The sequence below is a fragment of the Mytilus galloprovincialis genome, chromosome 2, assembly GCF_965363235.1.
Source record: "Mytilus galloprovincialis chromosome 2, xbMytGall1.hap1.1, whole genome shotgun sequence".
NCBI lineage: Eukaryota > Metazoa > Mollusca > Bivalvia > Mytilida > Mytilidae > Mytilus > Mytilus galloprovincialis.
The window spans coordinates 71907457-71933440 of NC_134839.1; the positions used below are offsets into that span (position 1 = coordinate 71907457).

Genomic DNA, 25984 nt, shown 5'->3' on the forward strand with positions numbered 1-25984 from the left:
TTCCGTAGGATCAGTGGCGGATCCAGCCATTCTAAAAAAAGGGGGGGTTCCAACCCAGAACGAAACAGGGAGAATGGGGGGGGGGGGTCCAACTATATGTCCCCATTTAAATGCATTGAGCGGCCAAAACAAAGGAGGTTCGAACCCTTGGAACCCCCCTCCCCCTTTTGGATCCGCCAATGAGAACACATTGTAAGGTCTGTAAGCCGACAAATGTGCACATTTTCCCTTCAAAATTATGAATCCATGATTATTCGATAGACATGCTTTAAAATATTGATAATTTCTACTCACCGATTGTATTTTCCAGCTCAGATTAATGAACATGTGGTCTAACATCTGTAGTTACCTGTGTAAAAATATAGTTTGCCGACCCGAGGTCCCGTTTTTTTTGTTTTTTTGCCGACAAAAAATTAAAGTGGATAAATCGTTTACGGTGAAGAATTGTTTTCCGTTATTAATGAAACTTGACAGATTTTACTAATTATTTTTTTAATCATCGGAAATTTCCCTCTTGGTGTGATTCGAATTGAAACGGGTTTATTATGCTGTACAATATTGGTAACTTAGTCATAATCTTTAAATTTATTTCAGGTACACCCTTGTACATTTTTCTATTGCGCAGAATTTATCAAATATGAATTTGAATGAATCCATTATCATCTTCTCATTCTTCTGCAATAATATTAAAACTCTATTTTAAACGAAAGCTTCTGGTTTTTAAAACCAGTTATGAACGAAAATGTTATAAAACAGATATTATAAAATAAAAAGTAATGATATCAAAAGGATTATTTAAAGTCAAACGCACATGACTGTCAAAAATGAACGGACAATGCTACGGCAATAAATGGAAAACGACAAAAGACAAACAACGATCGCAAAATAAGTGAATAAGCAGCAAAACAAGTTTACAATCGCACGAAGGACGATAATAGTATAAGTAATGGACTATTTCACAACAAAATCAAATCTTGAGAGCCGGGTGAGACGTGATTTTTTTTTTACACTGATGGACTACCGTTACGCTAAAATATTTGTATTAAAACATTTACCGACTGTATCAACCTATGAAGTGTTTGTTTTAAACATTTAACGACTGTGTCAACCTTTTATAAGTTGTAATAAACATTTAATGACTGTGCCAACCTTTAGAAAGTTGTAACAAACATTTAACGACTGTCCCAACTCTAAAAACGTTGTGACAAACATTTTTTGACTGCATCAACGTCTGAAAAGTTGACACAAACAAATTTTAACTGTCCCAACTATTAAAAGGTTGGGACGGACATTATGCAACTGCCACAACTATTAGAAAGACTGTAATAAATAGATTTTGACTGTGACAACACCGTAAACCACTGCAACAGTTCTGAAATGACTGATGGTAGCATTTTTTTACTTTCACAACCCGTAGCAAAGTTGGGACAGACATAAATGAACTGTTGCAACGAAATATGACAGATTTGACAGTCATTAATTGTCTTTTACAGACTAAGACAGTCGTACAACGACTGTTACTGGTATGGACAGTTGTTTTTTCGTCCAGTAGTGAATCTGCATGGCAAGAATTGTACACATGAGAGTGCAAACAAGACCGGATGGACGGACACCAGGTATTTCGATGATGTCCCGCGTTAATGGGATCACTTCATTTCCTATATTCCGAAGTGCCGCTGTGATGGTGCCGTTTTTTGAGAAATGCTAGGAAAGGGGATCACTTCAGTTCCTTTATACAGAAGTGCCGCTGTGATGGGGCCGTTTATGAGATGTCAAATATAAGATTGGTAGGAAACTTTTACATCAAATAAATAAACTATGAATTGCATTCAATTCGAGAATTTCGAGAAAAGCATTAATATATTGTTTGAAATATAATTTTATGAATTGGTGGGTATTTTGAAATTAAACAAACATCTAACCAATGACGGATTCTAGGGGAGTACATGTGCTTACAGGAACAATGTCTGAAAAAATACAATTTTCTGCATAAAATAGTCAAAAAAAAAAAATTTCGCCTCGCTCCGCTCAGCGAAGGCATCCACATCATTTTAACCCTGGCTACGCCACTGGTATTGTATTATGAAAATTATTGATGTTGTAATGTTTTTGCGCTTTGGGGTCCATAATTTGAAATAAAATCTTCCTATTCTTCTCCTTCTTTTTGAAATTACGGAGTATTTGTAATGAGAAAGATATTTTTTACCAATACAGAATTGCTAACATCCATGTCATTTGAAATTTAGTGGATAGTTGTCTCATTGGAAAATCTTTTTCAGCATCATTATTTTTCCCCACGTGACTGTATGTGCCATTTCAGATACAACGGTGCGAGTCGTTTGAGCGGTTTTAATATTTTTATATAAAGTTATACACGTTTTTAAGATCCTTTCTGTTTTTTTCACGGCTTATTGTAATCATTTTCTTCAAAATATCTCGTTTAAAGATTCAAACCATACTTACCAAATCCTACATCAACATACCAGTACCCCAAACCATGGTCCATTGAAACGTTTACTGTTCAACAGTTGTTATAAGGAACCGTTTCTAGTAACATCGAAAAAATAAGTTTCAAAGATTTGTATGGTTATTGCACTTTCTCTAATAAAGTGAACAAATCTATTTTGAACAACTATTTTACAAGAACTGACGACGCAAACTGGTCAAAAGGCAGCCTTTTATTTATTTCTGTGAACAAGTATTTATATAAATATCGCGCTTATTTTAAAATGTTAATTAATCATAGCATAATTAATCTACGTGTTTTCTACTGTGGTGACACTTACGGAGACCTGTATTTATAATAACATGTAATCTTGACATTTCCCGGTAGGTTATGAAGACATCACTGAACAATTTATTAAAGTTGTTTTCTCTACAATGTTGTAAAATACAATTTACTATTTCACCAAATCAAACAATACTTTTGATTGGTCTAAAAAACACAAGGTGTATAACGTTGTCATAATATGGAGCTTAGCAAGTTACATGTAGCCAATGATAGAAGACATGTATATATGTTTGTGTTTATTGTTGTTAATATGTTAAGTTATGTGCGTTTTACATATGACAAGCATATTTCAATCATTCGATCGGTTAGTTCTGGAGGCTTGTCAATTATGTTATTATATATATGTCTTTAACTATTAGAGTTCATTTACATTTCTTTTACGGTGCCTTGTACAAGTTTCTTTGTTATAATTGGAAGAAAACAGTTAGTGCGATGTTCATTAGTCCTAACGTACTAGGTGGGTAGTATTTCTTCGTTCGTCAAAGTGTTAGAAAAAAGGTTGAACGAATACATATATTAGTGTTCTCTGTATAGGCAGCAATTGCTTACCATGTCTACCATATCGGGTTTATTTGGCATATTCGTGTTTCAAATTATAATTTGCTTCAACAATAATGTTTATACAACTATAATTGGTTTTATCAAGATCTCTATAATCAACTGCAACTTTCAAGGTCACTGCTACTTTTACTAGACTGAAGTTAAGACTGTGACATAATAAATTTGGGTTCCATATGTTGTCTTGTACTGTTTGTCCAACTTTCACTAAACGATCCCATATACCCATATTGAAGTTAAGGTTATTAGGTCAAATGTCAAGGTCACAAAAATAATTGCCAAATTTAGTTTCCTGATGTTATGCTTTGAATGTTTGTCCTAATGTGTATCAAGCTTTAATAAACATGATAAATAATGGGCAAATAAGATGAAAATACAATTGATTTTTAGGTCACTGGATAAATAATCGACAACTGATAAACTGAAATTTAGACAAAATTTGATTTCAGATCACTTTTTGATCACAGGTTATCCAAACTTATCTTGATAATTCCCATTTCGAAAGAAACGAGGCCCTATTGATTTTGCAGAAGCAGGTCTTGGTTATTTGTTCCTAAAATAAAAAATAATAAATTGCTCCGCCAAGTGCAGCTACACACGACTGCACAGAGATCCAACCTTTAAAATTTTATGCAATACACTATGCTGTTGCATATTTACCCCAACCCCCCAAAAAATAAATGGTATCCCCCTCCCCAATTTCTTTTTACCCCCCCCCCCCCAAACCCCCTCCAAATTTTTTTTCACATCCCCCACCCTTGTTCCACAAAATTTTTCTTTCCTTCAAGTTATGGTCATTATTTCAATTCAAATTTCCATTGGAGATGCAACCATAATTACCCATTCAAATACATCTTTTAATTTAAAAGTCTTATACATGAAAATTAATACATCAGCATAAATTTAATAGTTACTTTTTAAAAGTAAATTGACAGCTAACCACCTCAAGAAAATACAATATTTCTCTATACATCATTTTAAAGCAGTTTAAGGGAGGTAATCCAACATATTATGTTTGGATTACTTTTGGATTACCTCCCTTACACTGCTTTAAAATTATCTTAATAGTCCATTAACCAAGAAACCCTTGCTTTCCCCCTTTTTTTGCCCATAATTACTAAACTGTTAGAACCATAACCCCCAAAATCAATCCCAACCTTCCTTTAGTGGTTATAAACCTTGTGTTAAAATTTTATTGATTCCTATTGACTTATACTAAAGCTTTTATCCATAAATCATCTGTCTTCGGAAAGACGATGAGGACGACGTGATACCAATATACGACCAAATTTTTTTCAATTTTTGCGGTTGTATAAAAACATGCCCAAGTATATCAAAAGTAAGATGGTGTGAAGAAATGTCCAAGTGTTAAATGGAGGAAGAGCATTAGACAGATTGGGATCTTTAGGGATTTGTACTAGAAATAAAACATTTTTACATCAAGTACATGCAAAAAAATGATGTCTGCTGTCAATGTATATCTAACAAGAGAGCAAAAACTGCCCATCTGTTAGTCATTTAATTGCTTCTGCTACCTGAACTTTTGACTGTGGGGTGACCTAAATATTATTATGGAGCATTTTCACCCCAAGGTGAAACATCCAAACTTCCATAAGTCATTGGACAATTTTTATGAAAATGAACAGTTGGTAGATCTCAACTTCTTAACATGCCTGTTTTTTAAGATGTTCTCTATCTTTTTAGCAGTTTTCAAGATTGGACAAAAAAAAATATCCCCATGTTCTTTTTAATTTTTGCAAAACTCAATGGATGATACTGGATGCCAAGTGAGATGGAAAGCCAAAAGGGCAAGGTGAGCTGAAAAGCAGAATTACCATTTTTCATGAACATGAGACTGCTTATAGTTTGATAAGGAATAGTGAAATAACTCAAGTGTGCTACAACATATAGATAGGCAACAGTATACCAAAACTTTAAGTTAAGTGACAGTGTTTACAATTATTTGAACTTGACTATCAAACAATATCAAGTTTAAGAGCAACCCAATCTCTTTTTTGTGCATACCCAGATAATATTATAACATTTTCTTTTATATTCTATGTATCATTGTATAATTATAGATTTATAATATCCTATAGACAGAAGAACAAAACTTACAAACATCATCTTTTTTATAATTCTGAATTATTTACAATCAAAGATTAGGATTTGACTTTTTCTTAGATTTTTACCATCATGTCCTGTTTGCTGTTGCTAATCAGATTTTTAAAGTCCTTAGATAATTTAATCATACAAATTTTGATGACAATAATTGTCACATTTATAAAAGTTCTAAAATACTTCTTTCCTACAGATCATACATGAATCTGTGAAGCATTTGAACCCTATGAGCTCAAACAGCTTCTTTGAAATTGAATATATTAATAATGATTTCAAAGGGTTGGTACTGTGAGCATTCAATTTTCAATGAACAGCTGTATACAAGAAAATACAAAATAAATGTAGCACTTTTATTTTATCTATTAAACAATAATGAGATGAACAATGTTGTTATTGAACTGATGCTAAATAGTCTTTGACCTCTGGTGGGTTCAAACGTCGAAATCCATCTTTATTACAGATTCCTATTTCAATATTATCCTCAGTCATTTGTCCTTCAAAACTTTCCTTCAAGGTCAAAATAGCTGTGTGGATTGCATCTTCAAGTTCTAAATTATCACTGTATCTGTAAATTCAAGAAAGGTTATACTTAGTAAGAAATTTTTTATTAAAAAGTACATTATCATGGGCCAAACCTGTTCATGGCAATAATTTTTCATAATTTCTTGTGCCAAACCTATCAGTTAGGTTTATTTTGGAAATTTTATACAATAAAATTTAAGCAATGGGCTTTCTTTATTAATTGTCAAAAAAACAACAATACCATAGTTAAAATTCCCCCTTTTACAGTCTTCCTTTACAGTATGCTGTCTGGAACAGGTATATCTCCATCAAATTGAAAGTCTTATAGTATGAACTAAAAAAATGGTTGCATTCAAATGGTTAAAGAAGATGGCAACATAGAATTGTACTTTGAAAAATATCAACATTTCTTGCCATCAGAATTTTTCATTTTACTATTCACATTCTAGTGCTACAATTGCTTTTCAAGGGCAACTTGCTTTGTATGACCACCAACATATTGATAAACCAATTTCTGTTTCATTTCTGCTACAACCAACTCTCTGCATTAGAAATATGTCATTGTGTATTTATCAAGGATAGCTAATGCTCACTATATAGCTTTAAGTACTTATTTAAAAACAATGAAGAAATGACAAATAATAAGGAAACTAGATGTGTCGAAGTCTGTATAACTGTGATTTTCAACAATTTTCAAAGTTGTAAACCCTTAATTTTGGCAAAAATTAATGGAGAGGAACAAAACTTAAACTTGATCTGTAACTCATCATGGTTAACTCACATACCAAAAATCAGCCCAATATCTGAAAGTGTTTAGAAAAAAACTCTGTATAACTGTTATTTTCAACAATTTATCAAAGTCCAAAGCCCGTAATTTCAACAAAAATTAGCAAAGCAGAACAAAACTTAAACTTGACCTGTATCTCATCATGGTTACCTTACATACCAAAAATCAGCCCAATATCTGAAAGCGTTTAGAAAAAAGTCTGTATAATTGTGATTTTCAACAATTTTCAAAGATGAAAACCCTTAATTTTGGCAAAAATTAATGGAGAGGAACAAAACTTAAACTTGATCTGTAACTCATCATGAGTAACTCACATACCAAAAATCAGCCCAATATCTGAAAGTGTTTAGAAAAAAACTCTGTATAACTGTTATTTTCAACAATTTATCAAAGTCCAAAGCCCGTAATTTCAACAAAAATTAGCAAAGCAGAACAAAACTTAAACTTGACCTGTATCTCATCATGGTTACCTTACATACCAAAAATCAGCCCAATATCTGAAAGCCTTTAGAAAAAAAGTCTGTATAATTGTGATTTTCAACAATTTTCAAAGATGAAAACCCTTAATTTTGGCAAATATTAATGGAGAGGAACAAAACTTAAACTTGATCTGTAACTCATCATGAGTAACTCACATACCAAAAATCAGACCAATATCTGAAAGTGTTTAGAAAAAAAGTCTGTATAACTGTTATTTTCAACAATTTATCAAAGTCCAAAGCCCGTAATTTCAACAAAAATTAGCAAAGCAGAACAAAACTTAAACTTGACCTGTATCTCATCATGGTTCGTTTAAACATATTTATTTATAGTGGATTGGGAAACAAGTTTTACAACTTATATTAATCCCTTTCCACTTTGCGGGTGCGAGTGCTGCCTTGTAGCGGCATTAGCCTACTCTTTTTCGAAATCTACAAGGGTGTCTTTAACGTGCAAGAGATATGGCTCTCTCTTAACACGGGCCAGCCATTTATCGTCCCCGTCCGACGGACTATCATCGTTTCCTCAAGACCATACTCGCAAATGGTGTCAAGGGAGAGCCGAAAATTGAGTTCCTGAAATTTTCATCCCAAACGGGAATCGAACCAGGAACCTTTGTGTTAGTAGTCCGATGCACTAACCACTATCATGTTTACCTTACATACCAAAAATCAGCCCAATATCTGAAAGCGTTTAGAAAAAAAGTCTGTATAATTGTGATTTTCAACAATTTTCAAAGATGAAAACCCTTAATTTTGGCAAAAATTAATGGAGAGGAACAAAACTTAAACTTGATCTGTAACTCATCATGGTTAACTCACATACCAAAAATCAGCCCAATATCTGAAGGCGTTTAGAAAAAAACTCTGTATAACTGTTATTTTCAACAATTTATCAAAGTCCAAAGCCCGTAATTTCAACAAAAATTAGAAAAGCAGAACAAAACTTAAACTTGACCTGTATCTCATCATGGTTAACTCACAAACCAAAAATCAGCCCAATATCTGAAGGCGTTTAGAAAAAAACTCGGTATAACTGTAATTTACAACAATTTATCAAAGTCCAAAGCCTGTAATTTCAACAAAAATTAGCGGAGCGGAACGAAACTTGATCTGTAACTCATCATGGTGAACTCACAAACCAAAAATCAGCCAAATGTCTGAAGGCATTTAGAAAAAATCTCCATATAATGGTTTGTTGCGGAATGACGGAATTTCGGAATTTCGGAAAAAACGGAATTTCAGACAAGGGTAAAACTATATGGCACCGACAACTTTGTTGAGGGGCCATAAAAAATATTTTACTGCATTCCTACTACTCAACTCTAAAAGTGAAGATTTTTTTATGGTAAATCAGCAACATGTAGCAGAATCCAACACTGAAACAATCAAGGTATAGCCCATGTCCAAAAGACCTTGATTGTCAAACTTGTGAAACAGTAGGTTACCTTTTTTCTAAGAAAGTTTTCCCGTTTACAAAATTCTTTCCCATTGCAGTTGCTTTCCAGGCAAAATAAGCTCCCTGAAATAATATAATAATGAATACACATAAATGTTGTTTAATTGCAATATATATTGCCATATTCATTTTTGAAAAACTGTTATATTTATGAAATTAATTGATTTGGTAAATTATTTATATTGAATATATAAGGTTTTTGAAAAGAAAGACATATGGCACCCCTTTCCATTTGAGTATCTTGAATTTGGAATACTAAGAAAAATGAGAGACCTATGAAAACATAACAAATCTCAAAATTTTAATGTTTCACCAACTCCATTACTTCTAAGAAAAGTCTTTGCCATGTAGTCCTTCATTTACTTTTCCATCACTTTAACAAACAGTTAGTTCATACTACTGAATGGTTTCATTTTAAAATCTAATTCACGTATTATTTTTATAACTATATATATCCATCAAATGGTCCAGATTAGTATGAAGGCTCCATCAAATGGTCCAGATTAGTATGAAGGCTTTATTTCCATTCAAATGATAATTTACAATTGATTCAAAGTTTTTGCATTAACTCAGGTTTAAATATCCAAATCTTATTTTTTGCCAAAATTTTACAACATGCAAGGCGTCTGATGAAGTGATGAATTTGTTATGGCAACTGATTAAAGCAGATTTTTTTTACTTTCTTATAATTTGAATGGACCATAGAAAAATCTTATTACTAATGATTAACATATAAATAGACATATCTGAAGTCTCTTACATCTACATCATTTGTTCCCTGGTTGATAGTTGTTTTATTGGCAATCATACTACATTAATATTATTTATACATATTATTAAAACAATATTTCTTCTAATAAACATTGCTTGATTGTTGATTGTCTAAAGTACAATAAAAGAGAACCTATTAGAAAAGCTGTGGATGACTTACTGATGGATCACACTGATAAAGGTATGGTCTTTCCTCATCTTCATCCCAACCAGCAAGTAAAAGTGAAACACCAAATGGTCGCACTCCACTGAAAATATATGCATGAATGATTTCAGTATAAAGTATACAAAGAAATATATTTTTTAGCTCTTCCATAATTGTATTTTTTTTTCAAATTATGGAGAGGGCTTTGAATATAGAATAGCCCAATTGCATATTATTGCCATAAATGTCATATCTAAGATTTAATCACCAATCTTGAAAGTAATTTTTCCAAACAGTACAATGTCAAGTCAGAATAAACATTTTGTTCAGCAAATAAATACTGTATTCACCATGGAATTTATGTTTTACTTTTATATTATTTCATAATTTAACTTCATTTTAAGAATTCGATTGAAGTTAAAAATTCTACCTCGAGATTTTGATAAAATCATGCTGTTCAAAAAATAATATCCCTATCACATGCATGACAAGGTATTACAATTTCTCATCACAGTTGTAAAGTTAGAAATTGTGTAAAAATGAGAATCAAATAACTAATTTATCAAAATGATATTAGAATTTTCAGCAGTTCCTATCACATTTAAACTGCATATCATGTATGTAGAATGCACTAAATATTGAGAATCAACTTTCCAACTATTTTATCAAAACAAAATGACAATGTTCAGCAGTCCATATCACATTAAACTACATATTTTAGTTAAGCAGATTATAAAAAACAAATCTAATTTTGATAAATTGAAAAACATGTATATTTAACTTGTTTTAAAACATAAGTCATTTAAAATTTTAATCCATTTATGTGTACTAAAATAGTTTCAATTCACTAATGAAAAAGCAAATGACAAGCATAATCAAAGTTGTTATAAACACTGACGGGTAAATATTGCATTCATTTTGATGTAATAACCAAGCAATATGGAAGGCAAAACTACAAGTATGGACAAAGGAAGATAACTCAAATTTTAAATATTATATGAACATAAGACAATTCATCCTATTGATATTTTAGAAGTATGGTCTTACACATACACCTAATTGTCAGACTGAATATATATTTCATTGATAAATTTCATATATGTTCATGCTGAGGATGTATCAAGTGTTGTGCTCTATGCACTATGTTTTGCAGTGATAAGATCTGGAAAATTGATAACTATCAAGCCAGTCACATAATGGTTTTGAGTGCATTAATAATGCAATCTTGAATCTCCCTTCCAAAACAGAAAAGTAGATACATTTAAGTATCAGATCATAACTTAAATATATGTATATCTTTGAATACCCTGATTGTGTGTATTCCTGCATGACATTAGCTATTTTATGTACAATCTGTGCTGTGGGTATTTGTTCTTGATAAGCCAACTGATACTGCTGAGCCAACTTCCTAGCTGCTTTTAATAAGACCCTGAAAATACAAAATACACATTGAAATGTTTGTTGAATTGACCATTAAAATTAAAATCTGTAAAGATTCATCAGATTAATTACTATCATGACAAAAGCTGCTTTGCTTTAATGGGTTTAAAAAAAAACAGTTGGACTCAAAAGTCAGAATATCTTTATTCTAATCATTATTTTTCAGTCTGTTTTTTTTCTCATTTTATGAATTCTAGAGTATCTACATTAGAGGAACTGATTCTCTCTTTCCTATCTAAGACCATTAATAATGACTTATACAGCAACAGAATGAACCCTATTCAATCCCCTTATTAATATAACTGCCTCCAGTCTAGGAAATAATGGAAAAATTTCTGGTTTATATTTCATACTTTATAATGTGTATGGAATAAGGATGCATGTCTTCTACAAACCTGAAATCAGGTCCCATCCCACTGTATACCATGCCTACATTTCTAGTTATCATCTCTATTTTGTGTATACTGTTTTCATCATATAATATGGATTTCTGCTTCTTTTCTGTAGCTAACACCACTCCATTTGTTGCTAAAATAAAATTCATAAATTATTTTTACATATTTATACATTTAGTGAGTATATCATATAAACATAATACTTTGACACACATGGGCATCACTTGACTTCTGAATAAAGAGTGATGACTACCTCACATAAGTATTTTCTTCAAATTATTTTGTATGAAAGCGTTGAAAGTAAGCATTGTGATCATTACAATCACTGTTCATGGAAAGTAATGAAAAGGAATTAAACCCTTGATTTATAAATAGAGTTACATTGTAATACCAGAAAATAATAAAGAAAAACAATTCCCTTCCAATGAATTCATTTTCATGATAAATAATCACTTTTGTATGAAAAATATGACACTTACCTTTAATACCTACAGATGGTGCTCCGGCTGCAACAGCTGCCAATGCATATTCTATCTGTACCAGTTTCCCTGAGGGACTGTAAATAAATATGTATTACAAAAAATATAAATAATGTTTGAAGAAAATCTTTGAAAATATTACATAACACACTGAACCAAGGTTTTATATATCAATAATCAGTTTAAAGCCACTCAATCACTCCTGATTTAGAGTAATTTCATGCCATTTGATTGGCTGATATTGTCCTAATAAATTTCAGTACAACTTTTTATTACGTCAATTGGAATTATCTCCCTCACAATATTGACCTAATAATAAAAAAAGTTTTTTTGAGTTGCTATAAAGTCCTATTATTTCTTTTTTTTTCAGTTTTATATTGAATATTAAAAGTATATTGGGTTTAAATTGTCCTAAAATTGAATTTGAATATAATAAGTAGTTATATAACAAAATCGGGATCAATTCGTTACACAGTGTGCAGTTGTCCTAGTACAGAATTTATCGGGTCAATAAAATTCATATCAGGTTTGGCTTTGTCTAACCCGATGGCAATATGATTTTATTTACCTGATAAATTTTCGTATTAGGACAATAACATTATCAGGTCCATGCATTAATAGTGTTTATTGTTAATTTTTAAATTTTTGTATTTGGATACACATGTAGACCTTATTATATATTATAAATCAATTATGAAAATTTGAGTCAAATCGGTGAACATGAATTTGACAGCTAATGCCCCTTTAACTTGTTTAGTATATCAATAATCATTTGAACTTTGCCAAACAAAATATCATTTGTATATTCCAATAATGTTTAGTTCAGCCTTAGGGCTTTCCAAAGTAGCCGGTAGACGGCAGATTTCCGCCATTTACGGTGGCTTCAATTGCTGGCTACTTCACTGACAAAAATAAACCAGATGCTCCGCAGGGCGCAGCCTTATACGACTGCAGAGGTTGAACCCTGAATGGTTGGGGCAAGTATGGACACAACATTCATGCTGGATTCAGCTCTAAATTTGGATTGTGATGAAATAGTTGACACAGCATAGGTTTCTGACACAGAATGAATGTGGTCTAATGAACTTAAAATATTTTTTTTGCCTTTGAGCAATTCACTATGCTGTTGAATATTAATAATCCTCTCAAAAAAATGCTTGAAGAAATTTTCTTTTTATTTATGAAATCTGAAATGAGAAAAATTTACCCCCCGCCCCCCACCCCCATTTTTTTTTCACATCCCCCTTTCCCTTTTTCTAAAACTGATCTCAATTCAAATTTCTAATGGAGTTTGCAACAATAACTACTCATTTAAATACATCATAAAATATTAAAATGTAAAATAAAGTGCTTGTTATCACTGAATGGTAAAGATTGTTTTAATTTATCAGTTGGTAGTAAAAGTGAATATAAATTGTATATTGTATAAAACAATAATTTGAGTTGATTCAACTACTATTCTGGACAAAGAAAGATAACTCCAATTGAAAATTTCTTGCTATTGCACAATATTGTGCAATTAGATATTTCTTGCTATTGCGCAATACTGTGCAATTGAAAATATTTGCTATTGCACAATACTGTGCAATTGAAAATTTCTTGCTATTGCGCAATACTGTGCAATTGAAAATTTCTTGTTATTGCACAATACTGTGCAATTGAAGATTTCTTACTATTGCTGAATACTGTGCAATTGAAAATTTCTTGCTATTGCACAATACTTAATATAATAATTTTGGATCCTGATTTGAACCAACTTGAAAACTGGGCCTATAATCAAAAATCTAAGTACATGTTTAGATTCAGCATATCAAAAAAGCCCAAGAATTCAATTTTTGTTAAAATCAAACTTAGTTTAATTTTGGACCCTTTGGACTTTAATGTAGACCAATTTGAAAACGGGACCAAAAATTAAGAATCTACATACACAGTAAGATTTGGCATATCAAAGAACCCCAATTATTCAATTTTTTGATGAAATCAAACAAAGTTTAATTTTGGACCCCGATTTGGACCAACTTGAAAACTGGGCCAATTATCAAAAATCTAAGTACATTTTTAGATTCAGCATATCAAAGAACCCCAAGGATTCAATTTTTGTTAAAATCAAACTAAGTTTAATTTTGGACCCTTTGGACCTTAATGTAGACCAATTTGAAAACGGGACCAAAAATTAAGAATCTACATACACAGTTAGATTTGGCAAATCAAAGAACCCCATGGCCAATTATTCAATTTTTGATGAAATCAAACAAAGTTCAATTTTGGACCCTTTGGGCCCCTTATTCCTAAACTGTTGGGACCAAAACTCCCAAAATCAAACCCAACCTTCCTTTTATGGTCACAAACCTTGTGTTTAAAATTTCATAGATTTCTAAAAGTATTCTGACGACGACGACACAAGACGACGACGACACCACAAGACGACGACGACGCCAACGTGATAGCAATATACGACGAAAAATTAAAATTTTTGCGGTCGTATAAAAAGAAAACTAGAGGCTCTAAAGAGCCTGTGTCGCTCACCTTGGTCTGTGAATACTTAACAAAGGGCACAGATGGACTCATAACAAAATTGTGTTTTTGTGATGGTGATATGTTTGTAGATCTTACTTTACTGAACATTCTTGCTGCTTGCAATTATCTCTATAATAAACTTGGCCCAGTAGTTACTGTAGATAATGTTAGTGAAAATTTATAAATTTTAAATTGTTAAAAATTGACTATAAAGGGCAATAACTCCTTAAGGGGTCAATTGACCTTTTTGGTCATGATGACTTATTCAGGTTTTACTTTGCTGTACATTCTAACTGTTTATAGTTTATCTCTTTCTATAATAATATTCAAGATAATAACCAAAAACAGCGAAATTTCCTTAATATAACCAATTCAGGGGCAGCAACCCAACAATGGGTTGTCCAATTCATCTGAAAATTTCAGGGCAGATAGATCTTGACCTGATAAACCATTTAACTTCATGTCAGATTTGCTCTAAATGCTTTGGTTTTTGAGTTATAAGCCAAAAACTAATTTTACCTCTATGTTCTATTTTTAGCCATGGCGGCCATCTTGGTTGGTTGGCCGGGTCAACGGACACAATTTTTAAACTAGATACCCCAATGATGATTGTGGCCAAGTTTGGTTAAATTTGGCCCAGTAGTTTCAGAGGAGAAGATTTTTCTAAAAGATTACTAAGATTTACGAAAAATGGTTAAAAATTGACTATAAAGGGCAATAACTCCTAAAGTGGTCAACTGACCATTTTGGTCATGTTGACTTATTTGTAGATCTTACTTTGCTGAACATTATTGCTGTTTACAGTTTATCTCTATCTATAATAATATTCAAGATAATAACCAAAAACAGCAAAATTTCCTTAAAATTACCATTTCAGGGGCAGCAACCCAACAACGGAATGTCCGATTCATCTGAAAATTTCAGGGCAGATAGATCTTGACCTGATGAACAATTTTACTGTGTGTCAGATTTGCTCTAAATGCTTTGGTTTTTGAGTTATAAGCCAAAAACTGCATTTTACCCCTATGTTCTATTTTTAGCCATGGCGGCCATCTTGGTTGGTTGGCCGGGTCAACGGACACAATTTTTAAACTAGATACCCCAATGATGATTGTGGCCAAGTTTGGTTAAATTTGGCCCAGTAGTTTCAGAGGAGAAGATTTTTCTAAAAGATGACTAAGATTTACGAAAAATGGTTAAAAATTGACTATAAAGGGCAATAACTCCTAAAGGGGTCAACTGACCATTTTGATCATGTTGACTTATTTGTAGATCTTACTTTGCTGAACATTATTGCTGTTTACAGTTTATCTCTATCTATAATAATATTCAAGATAATAACCAAAAACAGCAAAATTTCCTTAAAATTACCATTTCAGGGGCAGCAACCCAACAACGAAATGTCCGATTCATCTGAAAATTTCAGGGCAGATAGATCTTGACCTGATGAACAATTTTACTGTGTGTCAGATTTGCTCTAAATGCTTTGGTTTTTGAGTTATAAGCCAAAAACTGCATTTTACCCCTATGTTCTATTTTTAGCCATGGCGGCCATCTTGGTTGGTTGGCCGGGTCACCGGACACATTTTTTAAACTAGATACCCCAATGATGATTGTGGCCAAGTTTGGTTAAATTTGGCCCAGTAGTTTCAGAGGAGAAGATTTTTGTAAAAGTTAACGCAGGACGACGACGGAGGACGCCGGACGCCAAGTGATGAGAAAAGCTCACTTGGCCCTTTGGGCCAGGTGAGCTAAAAATATCTTTTTCAAAAGTTTACAGGCACCCGAGAGACGTATTGTCGCAAAGTCCGATCACGATTAACAAAGATGAAAAGTCAGTGTTAACCTTGGGCTAAATATAGTCCGCAAAAATTAAAACTTGCAAGAGTAACTGCTATACATAAAGGAGGACCAAGAGATATTCCCTCAAATTATCGTCCAATTTCTATATTGAATACCATATCTAAAATTTTCGAAAGACATGTATGTACACAGTTATATGAATTCCTTAACAATAAAAAATTGTTACATATCGCCCAGTCAGGTTTCAGACAAGGTCATTCCTGCCAAACAGCGCTAACTAAACTAATTGACGAATGGTTAAAATATTTAGATAATGGAGAAATAGTTGGTACAGTGTTTTTAGATTTCAGTAAGGCTTTTGACCTTATTAACCATGCCATACTTCTAGAAAAGTTAAAATTTTATCATATCGGAAAACATATAATAGATTGGATAAAATCATATTTGTCTTACAGACAACAAGAAGTCCAATACGCTAACATTAAATCTGATAAATCGTTTGTAAAGTATGGAGTGCCTCAAGGTTCTATTTTAGGTCCGCTATTATTTTTAATATATATAAATGATTTACCACTTCATGTTAAACAATCCAATATGGATTTATATGCTGATGATTCAACATTGCATTTTCATGATAAAAACATTGAAAAAATAAACAGCATATTGCAAAATGATTTAAATGCTATACAATCTTGGTGTAACAATAACAGTATGAAAATCAATGCACAAAAAACTAAGTGTATGAAATTGGGTTCAAAACAAAAACTTAAACAACTATCAGAATTATGTATTACCGTCAACGAAACATGTATTGAGAATGTCCATTCTTTCAAATTACTTGGAATAGACATTGATGAAAATTTAAGCTGGGAAGATCATGTTGATCGTATATGTAAAATTATCTCATCTAAAGTATCACTTTTATATAAAATTAAAGTATATTTGCCAATACACACAAGGCAACTATTTTATAATGCATATATTCTACCATATATAGACTATTGTAGTTCAGTTTGGGGAAATTTATTACAAAAAGATTCAGATAGAATCATAAAACTTCAAAAAAGAGTAGCAAGAATTATACTGGAATGCGATATTTCTATTCCATCTAATTTCATGTTTTCTTCTTTAAAATGGCTATCTTTTACCAAAAGAATAAAATACCAACAATCAATTCTAATGTATAAAATTGTAAATGGGCTAACACCTGATTACTTATCAATACTAAATATTGATGATGTGCAACGCCACAACTTACGATCTGTCTCTAATAATGATCTTTTTGTTCCAAGACCAAATACAAATTTTTATAAAAAATCTTTTCATTATTCTGGAACCAAAGTATGGAATAATTTACCACTCGAAATAAAAAAATGTCCTAATGTGGAATTATTCAAGAAACATAGTTATAATAATTTTCTTGAAAATTATATGCAAGTCAACTAATTTGTTTTCCTCTAACAACACTATATCAAATATTGTCATTTATTATCCTTTGTATATTTCAATGATTGAATTGTGTATATACTAGTAATATATATTGTAAATTAATGTATGAATGTATGAATGTTAACTGTATGCATGTATTTTGTTTGAGGGCCTCAATGAAAATTAGACTATTTCTAATTGAGTTACCCTCTTTAAATAAAGAATTTATTATTATTATTATTATTATATTACACGAATTCAGGTCACTGATTGGTTGTCTATTTAAAGTCAGAATGCATCGTTTCTTTTCAAAGATAACAAGAGAGACGTTCCTTCGATCATTGACTAGTTGGTTTTGGCTTTTGGAATGTGAAGACAAACAATTAGGATGACAATTTTATGTTGTGGAATAATAACAGTCAAATAAAAAAAAGTGCAGTAGATTATGTTGTTCAGAATCTGGAAAACAGTATCTTTTGTAGTTCATTTTTCAAAGCATGTGGTGTTAAGAGAACCAAGGCCAAAAACAAAAGACTGTGGAATATTGTCGACTTGACCACAAATAAATAATATTTCCAAATGATGTATGTATCCGACTTCTTGAACAGTTTAAAAAAAAAAAGAGAAAATCAGAGGATATATCAATTTTCTGTCAATGCTTGAGAAATAATTTTATGATTTAAATACGCGTAGCAGTCTTAGGAGAAAAAAAGGAGGTCATTTGTTTGCAAATGCACGTACATTGTAGTTGTGCAAAATAAATCGATAAAGATTGCTAACAAATCGGATTATGATATAAATAAAACTCCTTTAAAAGCAAATGAATTTTTAAGCATTTAAGGTAAAGAAAATAAAAAACAAACCATTACATAAAAAAAAAAAAAAAAATTAAATTTCTTTAAGATTTTTTTTCTTTCTTTAATTTCATACATAAAAAATGGTCATTTGAAAAATGAAATTAGGTGCCAGGAGATTGCGAGAATGCAGGATTTTGCTCTATTTATGCTAGAGTTTCTGCCGTAAAGCACCAAGCTAACAGCTATCTCATGTTGGTGGGCGTCCAGCTTTGCCAAACGCATGTTACAGCCGCCTGTAATTGTAATTTACCCTACTACTTAAATTTCAAGGGAAAGCCCTGAGCCTTCCCATATTTTTTCAGGTCTTATGATACAGGGCTCACGCTTCCTCAGATTCAGACTTCTCTTTTTGAAACTGACAGGGAGAAGTACTGAGATATAAAAGAAAAGTGCTTGTTCACTCGCAGCATTTCAATGTTTTATTTTTACTATCTATAAAAGGGCCATATTTTTTCATATTGTTTAATTCATAACTGAGTGTGCAGTTCCAGTTAAAAAAGGTGTCAGTTTAACATATCTGTTCTAGTTGCACAATTATTTTAGTTATCTTGTCAGAAACTACCAACTAAATATTTTTAAACACTAAAAAGAACTTTCAATTTTCTTAAATAGAGATTGGGGAGTTGTTAAATAAATGCATGAAATGTATGTGTAGTGATATTGGTATGAGTAAACACAATGAAATATTGGTATTCCATGTTATTTTCCAAGTCTTAGATGAAAGAACTTTGCCTTTATGATATCTTTTTAAAATGATTCTTTTCTTCAATAATAATTTATAAATTCATTTTTCCCTACAGTAAACTTGTTAATATTAATAGTGTTCAACGCGTTTAAAAATTTATTCAACACAAATTCTATTAAAAAAGGTTCGAACATGATTTGTGAATGGACTGTGATTTACCTAGCGCATGCAATGGAATCATTCAATATCGACGAATCATGCTGATTCATGTGGATCTCATTGGGGTGTAAGCTTGATGCTGGATTGGCAGATTTTTTCTAAGCGTAACACATGAAAGTCATATAATTAAGCATGAAAACAGTAAACAAATTTCAGTACGACACAGGAAATTACATGCGCTATTCTGGCAACGAGAAGCAGGATCTGGAATAAGACCCCATGCCCCTACACTCCACCAAACAAGTCTACAAGACCCCCATTCATGGCAATAATACTATCAGTATCAAGCACTGAATTGTCAAATGTTAAAGACTACAAAGGGAAAGGCTGTCGATTTTATATAAAATGTCCATAACTTATAAGTGTAGTATTAAAGCGACAAATGGGTTCATAATCCTAATACGAGCATAATGTATGTATGATGTATAACTTTCATGACGATGACAATGCAGAACTGAAGTCAACAAGAATACATCTCTATCATTCGTTTTACTGAAGAATTACATAAGATCCCATGAAGTTGTATTCGTCTACGTAAACAATACACTTTTAAACAGACATTTTTGGAAACATATTCTTATCAATAATTCTCACAATACCTAAAAGTTGTGAGGGAAAAACTGTATCGCTCAGACATTGCTGTATTTTGTTGGGAGACCGGCAGAAATGAAAGCAAATCGTCGATTGGACCAATTAAGAAAATTGACCAATCAACAGAAGTCTTCTTTCGGCTTTAGAGGAAATACTGGTTCAATTTTAATTAACTTATCGTCGTTCGGATCCAGTAGAAATAAATATGAGCTTGCTATCACGGCTTCATCTTTCAGTTCAAAGACTTGAGCTGTATTTACAAAAACTAACAGCAACGTACATAAATAACCAAAGTAAGAATTTAAAAAAAATCCTGATTGGTCTTTGCAAACTCCTTTGATTACAACTAAGACAGTAAGAAAATTCACCAAGGAAAGAGGCCGTTTCGGCCTTGTTTGATTCGTCCTTGGTCGTTTCGGCCATAAAAAAATAAATATTTTGCTGTATTAAGCCTTTGAGCAGTTCTCATGAAAGTTTGGTGACTGTTTTATATTTATTTACCGTAAATAAGTATTTTTATAAATTGGTTTACTACCTTAATTTTGGCCCTTAAAATCTGAAATATTTTCACTGTAATCATGCATATATGGTAATATTAATGTAGTGGAAACTTGATTACAATATATGTGAAATGTCCTATTGTTTCAGTTTAAATAAAAAACAAATATTTTAACAATTGCGTCTGACATTAGCTTTGTAATAACTTATTGTGATGTCATAATGAAGGAAAATTTTGTAAAATCCTGTTAATTAGCAGTCTTCTGCAAATTTGATGACAGTTTTCTGCAAAATTAGCACTGGGGCCACCTTTTGCCCACTTATATTTTAGCTGAAATATTTAGTAAAATTGAGAAAAGAAATTGGGAATGTGTCAAAGTGTGAACAACCCGACCATAGAGCAGACAACAGCCGAAGGCCACCAATGGGTCTTCAATGTAGCAAGAAACTCCCCTACCCGGGCGTCCTTCAGCTGGCCCCTTAAAAAATATGTATACAAGTACAGTGATAATGGACGTCATACTAAACTCTGAATTATACACAAGAAACTAAAATTAAAAATCATACAAGACTAACAAAGGTCAGAGGCTCCTGACTTAAAAAAGGCACAAAATTGCGGCAGGTTAAACATGTTTATGAGATCTCAACCCTCCCCCTATACCTCTAGCCAATGTAGAAAAGTAAACGCATAACAATACACACATTAAAATTCAGTTCAAGAGAAGTCTGAGTCCTATGTCAGAAGATGAAACAAAAGAAAATAAATAAAATGACCATTATACATAAATAACAACAGACTACTAGCAGTTAACTGACATGCCAGCTCCAGACCTTAATTAAACTGATTGAAAGATTATGTCTTCATCATATGAATATCAGGCACAATCCCTCCCGTTAGTGGTTTAGTATCATACTATCATAAATTATATGAGAAGAACATAACCGGTGTCATGCCAATAACTGTTTTTTTAATAAATGTGTTCAGTTCCGATGCAAAGACCCTATAAGTGAATTAATATTAAAGCAAAAATATGCAATCTTTAATGATCTAACAACAGTATCGTAACTATATCCCTTCTTAATAAGTCTTTTTAAAGGTTTTGTAAGCTTTTGAGGTGAATACTGACATTTTTGTGCTTTGTAAAGAATATTACTATGAAAGATTGGATGTGAAATACCTGAATGTATAGGCTTGTTGAGTTATATTTACAAATTATTTCCTTATACCAATGATAAAATTAAGTAATGTTTTGACTAGTTTGTGATAATGAAAACCGTGGTGTAATAATTTTTTAGTAATACATAAATTTCTCTCACCAAAATCTAATACGTTGTTACAAACACGAGCGATTCGTACTACAAAGTGAGATATATAAACATCATGAGATGGGGACAAAGGAACATCACCATCTAAAAATAGATAGTTAACGATAGGAAATGAAAAATCATCTCTTTTATTATAAATTTTTGTATTAAGCTTCCCGTTAATGATATAGATATCAAGATCGTGGAAAGGGCATTGGTCATTGTTAGTATTAGCTTTATTTAAAGTAAGTTAAACAGGATAAATTTCTTTAGTATACATACTGAAGTTGTCATTATTAAGAGCCAATGTATCATCCAAATACATTTGTATCTAAAAGTATTGTTAAATTTTTGTATCAAATGTTGTTTCGATGGGTCTTTGCTAATTTTAGTCATAAATTGTAACTCATAACAATACAAAAACAGGTCTGCAATAAGTGGTGCACAGTTAGTCCCCATTGGAATTCCAATAACTTGACAATATACAGATTCTCCATAGTGAACAAAGATGTTATCAAGTAAAAATTCAAGCGCATATATAGTATCAAAGCATGTCCAATTGACATAGTTCTTTTGTTTATTGCTGCTAAAAAATGACCTAAAAGAGTTTGAACATACATTGTATGTACTCGCATTCTGACTTTTTAAAATGCCCAGTTAATAAGGGATGTGAATTTTTTCTTAATAAGAATATGAGGCAAAGTGGTATATAGGGTAGAAAAATCAAAACTTTGAACAGATTTAAAATTACCAATATATGCATGCTATTTATCAAGTACTTTCAATGAATTTTTGACACTCAAAAAAAAAAATAATTCCACTATTTTCAAAGGTCTTATTTGAACAATTTATAATCAGGTTTTTGATTGTACTAAGTGTACTAGTAAGTAGAATAGACAATTTAGTTGTGGAACAATGGCTTGAAGATGAAATAAATCTATATTTGTAAGGTTTTTTGTGTAGCTTCGGAAGCCAGTACATAGTTGGGACTTTCATTGTATTTGGTTATGCTTGTAAAGAAGTAGCTAAAAGTTTGTGTTTGTTGCAGATGTCGTTTTCTGAAAATGAAGTCAGTTGGAATGTTGGTGAATTCGTTATTTCCTTTTGCAGAACCTCAATATAATATTTACGTCAAACAAAAATGATATTATTAGAAGCTTTATCAGCCGGGACGAAAACAAATTCACTTTTCAATAAATAGTTTAATGGTCAAGAGGTGGGTCCACATACAAAATCATTAATGAGATGGAAAAGTGAATCTTTTCCTATTTTAAGCTAATGTATTTATTTAATAATTTATACATGTTATTTATATGAAGCAAATATACAACTTCTGTTTTATACTTTTAAATATCATACATTTTGCAATGCATACAATGTACCTATTAGATTTACTTTAATAACTGAAGTTAGAAAATAACACCTTTACTGGACTGTTTTATTTTGGTTCCTGGCTTTACTCCTTTCTGATATGATATTGTGGGGTTATTGAAGTTATTTGTTGAAAAAGTGAAGGGCATATCTTGCACTCAAAGTGCAACTGTTTATTTAGTTTTCTACACACAGTTTATTTTCGAAATAATTTTGATCCTTTGTGTTCTATTAATATATTATGTATATCAGTATATTTATATGATTTCTACTTTCAGCACATTTTGGCTTAGCTCTAGATACACCTCCAACAAATGAAAGACTAGACAATGGCAACACTCAGCAAAGGTCGATTTTGGATCAAATTTTTTCTCCAATAGATTATGCAGTACCTAAATTTAGACGATCTCGTGAACGTAGAATGACAAGACAGTTTGGTAAACATCAAATGGAAAGATATATTGATATCAAGAAAAGTTTAATCATGTGTCTTGAATGTGGTCATTGGCATGAAAAGAGAACAATTTGTGGTAAGTTGTGAAGGTAACGCAAGAAGAGGAATACTCTGGATTTATTTATTTTTGTGGGTATCATTATTTTTGGATTGAGTAAAACCTGCATATTTCATGGATATTTGATTTTGTGGATTTGAAAAAAATCTGTATACAAGACTATAGAAAGTTTGTTATTTGTTGTGCATTTAATTTTGAGTTCACCTGTAACAACGAAACCCATGAAAAATGGTATCCCATGAATACTAATAAATCCACAGTCAAATGACAGTAACGTGACGGTACCCAAATTGCACCTATTTTGACAGTTTTTTCATCTACGTTTTTTTATGATGAAAACAAAAATGTCCATTCTGTGTTTATTTTGTAGCCCTATCCTTCTTTATTATAAAGGTACACCAATTTGATTTTTATTCCATATGGAATCATAGAAAAATTGGTCTAAACTGACCTCCAAACCATCAATGATTCTGAAATGAGGAGTACCCAAATTGCTTCCATGCTTAAATTCACATAGTCAAAAGTCTAATAACAGAGCTTTTGTTTTAATTTCTTTAAATATTTTGAACAATTGGATATTAGTCCATGCTTACTCTTCATTATTTTTTAAATGGATACTTGTAATATATTGTATTTGCTCATTTTAAAAAGATGACGTTTTGATGACGTCGCATGGCGACGTTTCAGTACATTTTGCTTTTTCAGTTAATACTTCATCTGTTGATAGATACTGTGAACGTTTTGTGCATATCTAAATAGTTTTACCTATGTTGAAAGATGTGCTAAGTATCAAATCATAAAAAAACAAATTGTTTAGTCTCTAGAAAATCTTGTAAGATTTTCGCTGCTTGTTTTGCTAAATAGGTGCAATTTGGGTACTCGGTGCAATTTGGGTACCGTTACGTTAGATGTTTTATTTATTCATGTTGTTCATGACACAATTAAAAAAGAAAAATAGCATCACTTTTATTTCTGTTTTTCATCTCAAAATTACAGTGAGGTCTTCTGCTACCTCAAAGCAAAAGCTTACTTGAGAACCTAGCATCTGTATAAGTTGAAGTTTTTAGAGATGGCCTTGCCACTGCCATGCAGATTAGAAACAAAAGAACGAGACCAAACATTTTGAAAACTATGGAGCACCTTAAATTAATGCAAGATAATTTTCAATGACCTGGGCATAAAATACTGTATCAACATGATCAATAGAGCAAATAATTTGGATGGACTGTTTAACAAACATACAGACCAAAATTTGAAGTGGAATGTATATGTATTTCAATAATATAAGTATGCCATATATATAGCAGTAAAATAATGAGATACAACAAGTATAGTGCCACTTTCCACAACAGTCAAACAGCATATCAGACAAACTCTGTCAATGTAATGAAAAAAAGAAGCAATATGGTGTAGGATTTATCTGACAAAATCTGTACATGCTCTTGCTAAGATGAAATGAGTAATCAATTATAAATTTTATCCTGTATGTTAAGGATAATATATATCCTGTTGCTTTTTTTCAGGTAGTTGTTATGAAAGAGTTAGAGAAGAAACAAAAGAGATGAAAAAAGAATTGGGTGAGGCCATGGAGTATACACCTGATCAGAAAGAAGTCATGTTTGTTTATGATGGTGAAGATAAACCACCTACATTCGAAGGAAAACATATTGTGGAAATGAAAAAGCCTAGACCCAAGTGGTTTGCAGATGCTCTGTTGACAAAAGTGAAACCATCAAATAATTAAAAATATATCAAATTTTTATTATGTTTTACTTAAGCATTTACCTATCTGACTTGGAGATTTATTTCCACTATACTTCATATTTGCTATATATTTTATACATGTATGTCTGTCCCTTTTAAAATATTCATATTCATTAAGAGTGTCTGCATATTTTATTTTCTGCCAAACATTGTCTAAATGGTTTACTTTCTTCTGGCTGTGATTAATAACAATAACGGTACCAATTTTTCTGCACCATTTATGTTCAGAGTTCTGAATGACATATTTATGTTCAAAACAAAAAACCAAATGATATTATAATCACAGCATATTGTTCTAGACTGACCTTCATCAGTTACGCTCATGTCCAAAAGTTGGATAAAGCCTCAATGGTCATTTGATTAAAACCATTGTTGGCCTTAAAAAAAAATTGAACGGAGTAGTTGCTTCTTCTTTTTTAAGCACACAGTTTTGAGGATTAAATCAACCTAATATACCAATCTCTGACAACAAGACCACTGGACGTTA

General features: G+C 31.7%; 2 protein-coding genes across 2 annotated transcripts; one reads left to right on the plus strand and one right to left on the minus strand.

Moving 5' to 3' along the window:
* Positions 1–5806: 5806 nt before the first annotated feature.
* LOC143064315 (proteasome subunit alpha type-2-like) lies at positions 5807–20202 on the minus strand. The gene is made up of 7 exons (XM_076237060.1): positions 20056–20202; positions 11948–12024; positions 11469–11601; positions 10940–11062; positions 9649–9736; positions 8707–8780; positions 5807–6035 (listed from the first exon to the last, which is right to left on the minus strand). Exons 1-7 carry the CDS (start codon positions 20091–20093, stop codon positions 5861–5863), a joined length of 708 nt encoding a protein of 235 aa, XP_076093175.1. The 5' UTR covers positions 20094–20202; the 3' UTR covers positions 5807–5860.
* LOC143064316 (large ribosomal subunit protein bL32m-like) lies at positions 20182–25493 on the plus strand. Its single transcript, XM_076237061.1, has 3 exons — positions 20182–20340; positions 23500–23751; positions 25257–25493. Exons 1-3 carry the CDS (start codon positions 20253–20255, stop codon positions 25475–25477), a joined length of 561 nt encoding a protein of 186 aa, XP_076093176.1. The 5' UTR covers positions 20182–20252; the 3' UTR covers positions 25478–25493.
* Positions 25494–25984: the final 491 nt, after the last annotated feature.

Excerpts from the sequence above, each read along its gene's own strand:
- LOC143064315 (XM_076237060.1), bottom strand. The coding sequence starts at position 20,093 with ATGTCTGAGCGATACAGTTTTTCCCTCACAACTTTTAG. Across the intron at positions 11,063-11,468 it reads GGGATGGGACCTGATTTCAG|GGTCTTATTAAAAGCAGCTA; the intron begins GTTTGTAGAAGA and ends TTGTATTTTCAG. Across the intron at positions 6,036-8,706 it reads AAAACTTTCTTAGAAAAAAG|ATACAGTGATAATTTAGAAC; the intron begins GTAACCTACTGT and ends TTGAATTTACAG.
- LOC143064316 (XM_076237061.1), top strand. The coding sequence starts at position 20,253 with ATGAGCTTGCTATCACGGCTTCATCTTTCAGTTCAAAGACTTGAGCTG. Across the intron at positions 20,341-23,499 it reads AACGTACATAAATAACCAAA|CACATTTTGGCTTAGCTCTA; the intron begins GTAAGAATTTAA and ends TTCTACTTTCAG. Across the intron at positions 23,752-25,256 it reads TGAAAAGAGAACAATTTGTG|GTAGTTGTTATGAAAGAGTT; the intron begins GTAAGTTGTGAA and ends GCTTTTTTTCAG.